Source organism: Cryptotermes secundus, unplaced genomic scaffold, assembly GCF_002891405.2.
Source record: "Cryptotermes secundus unplaced genomic scaffold, Csec_1.0 C38403751, whole genome shotgun sequence".
NCBI classification, from domain to species: Eukaryota; Metazoa; Arthropoda; class Insecta; order Blattodea; family Kalotermitidae; genus Cryptotermes; species Cryptotermes secundus.
The window spans coordinates 76-1,040 of NW_019770946.1; the positions used below are offsets into that span (position 1 = coordinate 76).

A 965-nucleotide genomic window follows, 5' to 3' on the forward strand; every position below is an offset into this window, starting at 1 on the left:
CTTGTTTGGCTTACTCCTCATTCGTGAACATAGAAGTGACATGTTCCTCCTAATTATTGGTTGAATTTAAATGGACTGCATTGAATTCTATCCCAGGAGGTACAACTCTGCATAACCATTGTTGGGATAACCTCAAATCCTATATATGTTTATGATTTGAATCTTTCATGGTGTCTCGTATATGCTGACATTTTTTTCAGGTGATCAGCTATGTAAAAATGACTGAGTATCTAGCATTTCAAACATTCTACCTCTGATGCTGGATACTCAGTCCATATTGACATAGCTTATCACCAGAATAATTTCATGAAATATAAAATATTCTTATGTACAGAAATATCTTTTCAAACAATTTAAATTCATTTTGAATAGGAACAATTTCAGTTAGATGAAAAACTGCTTCTTTTGTATGATAATGAGAGAAGAGTGAAGATTTGTGAAGAAGAGTGCAAGAAATTTCAGGATAGCATATGGATGTTGAAGCAGCAGAGGAAGAAGGCACTGGAAGAGCTTAAGCATAAGGATCTCAGTAAATTGGGTTGTCTTATTGCTGAAACAACATCAGATTTACAAAAAACGGTAAGAAATTTTATATCCTCTAGGTAAATAAAGTACTGTGCTGCATAGTTGAAATCTATATCTGACTTGTTAATACAAATATTTTCACACTCTTTTATACACGATGAAAACAATAGCATTGATATTTATATCTTCAGGAAACTGAATGTCAGAAGAAATGTCAAAAACTGAAGTCCAAAGAAAGAACTGTGGAACATCTGACACACAAAGTTAAGTTAGTTTTTGATTCACTGGAGAGACAGAAACAACTTGAAATTAAACAGAAGCAGATTATTCAGCAATTGGAAAAAGATCTTGCCGAGGTACAGACAATGGAAGCAGAGTATAAGAAATTAATTCAGAGTCAGGAAACTGATGAACTCTTGGAAGAAGAAAGGGTAAAGTAT

General features: G+C 33.3%; 1 protein-coding gene across 1 annotated transcript; it reads left to right on the plus strand.

Annotated features, from left to right (window-relative positions):
• Positions 1-287: 287 nt before the first annotated feature.
• LOC111875136 lies at positions 288-956 on the plus strand (the record flags this gene model as incomplete). The annotated part of the gene is made up of 2 exons (XM_023871199.2): positions 288-579; positions 717-956. Coding segments are annotated over exons 1-2 (345 nt in total), but the record flags the coding sequence as incomplete, so codon positions are not given.
• Between the last annotated feature and the right edge of the window lie 9 nt (positions 957-965).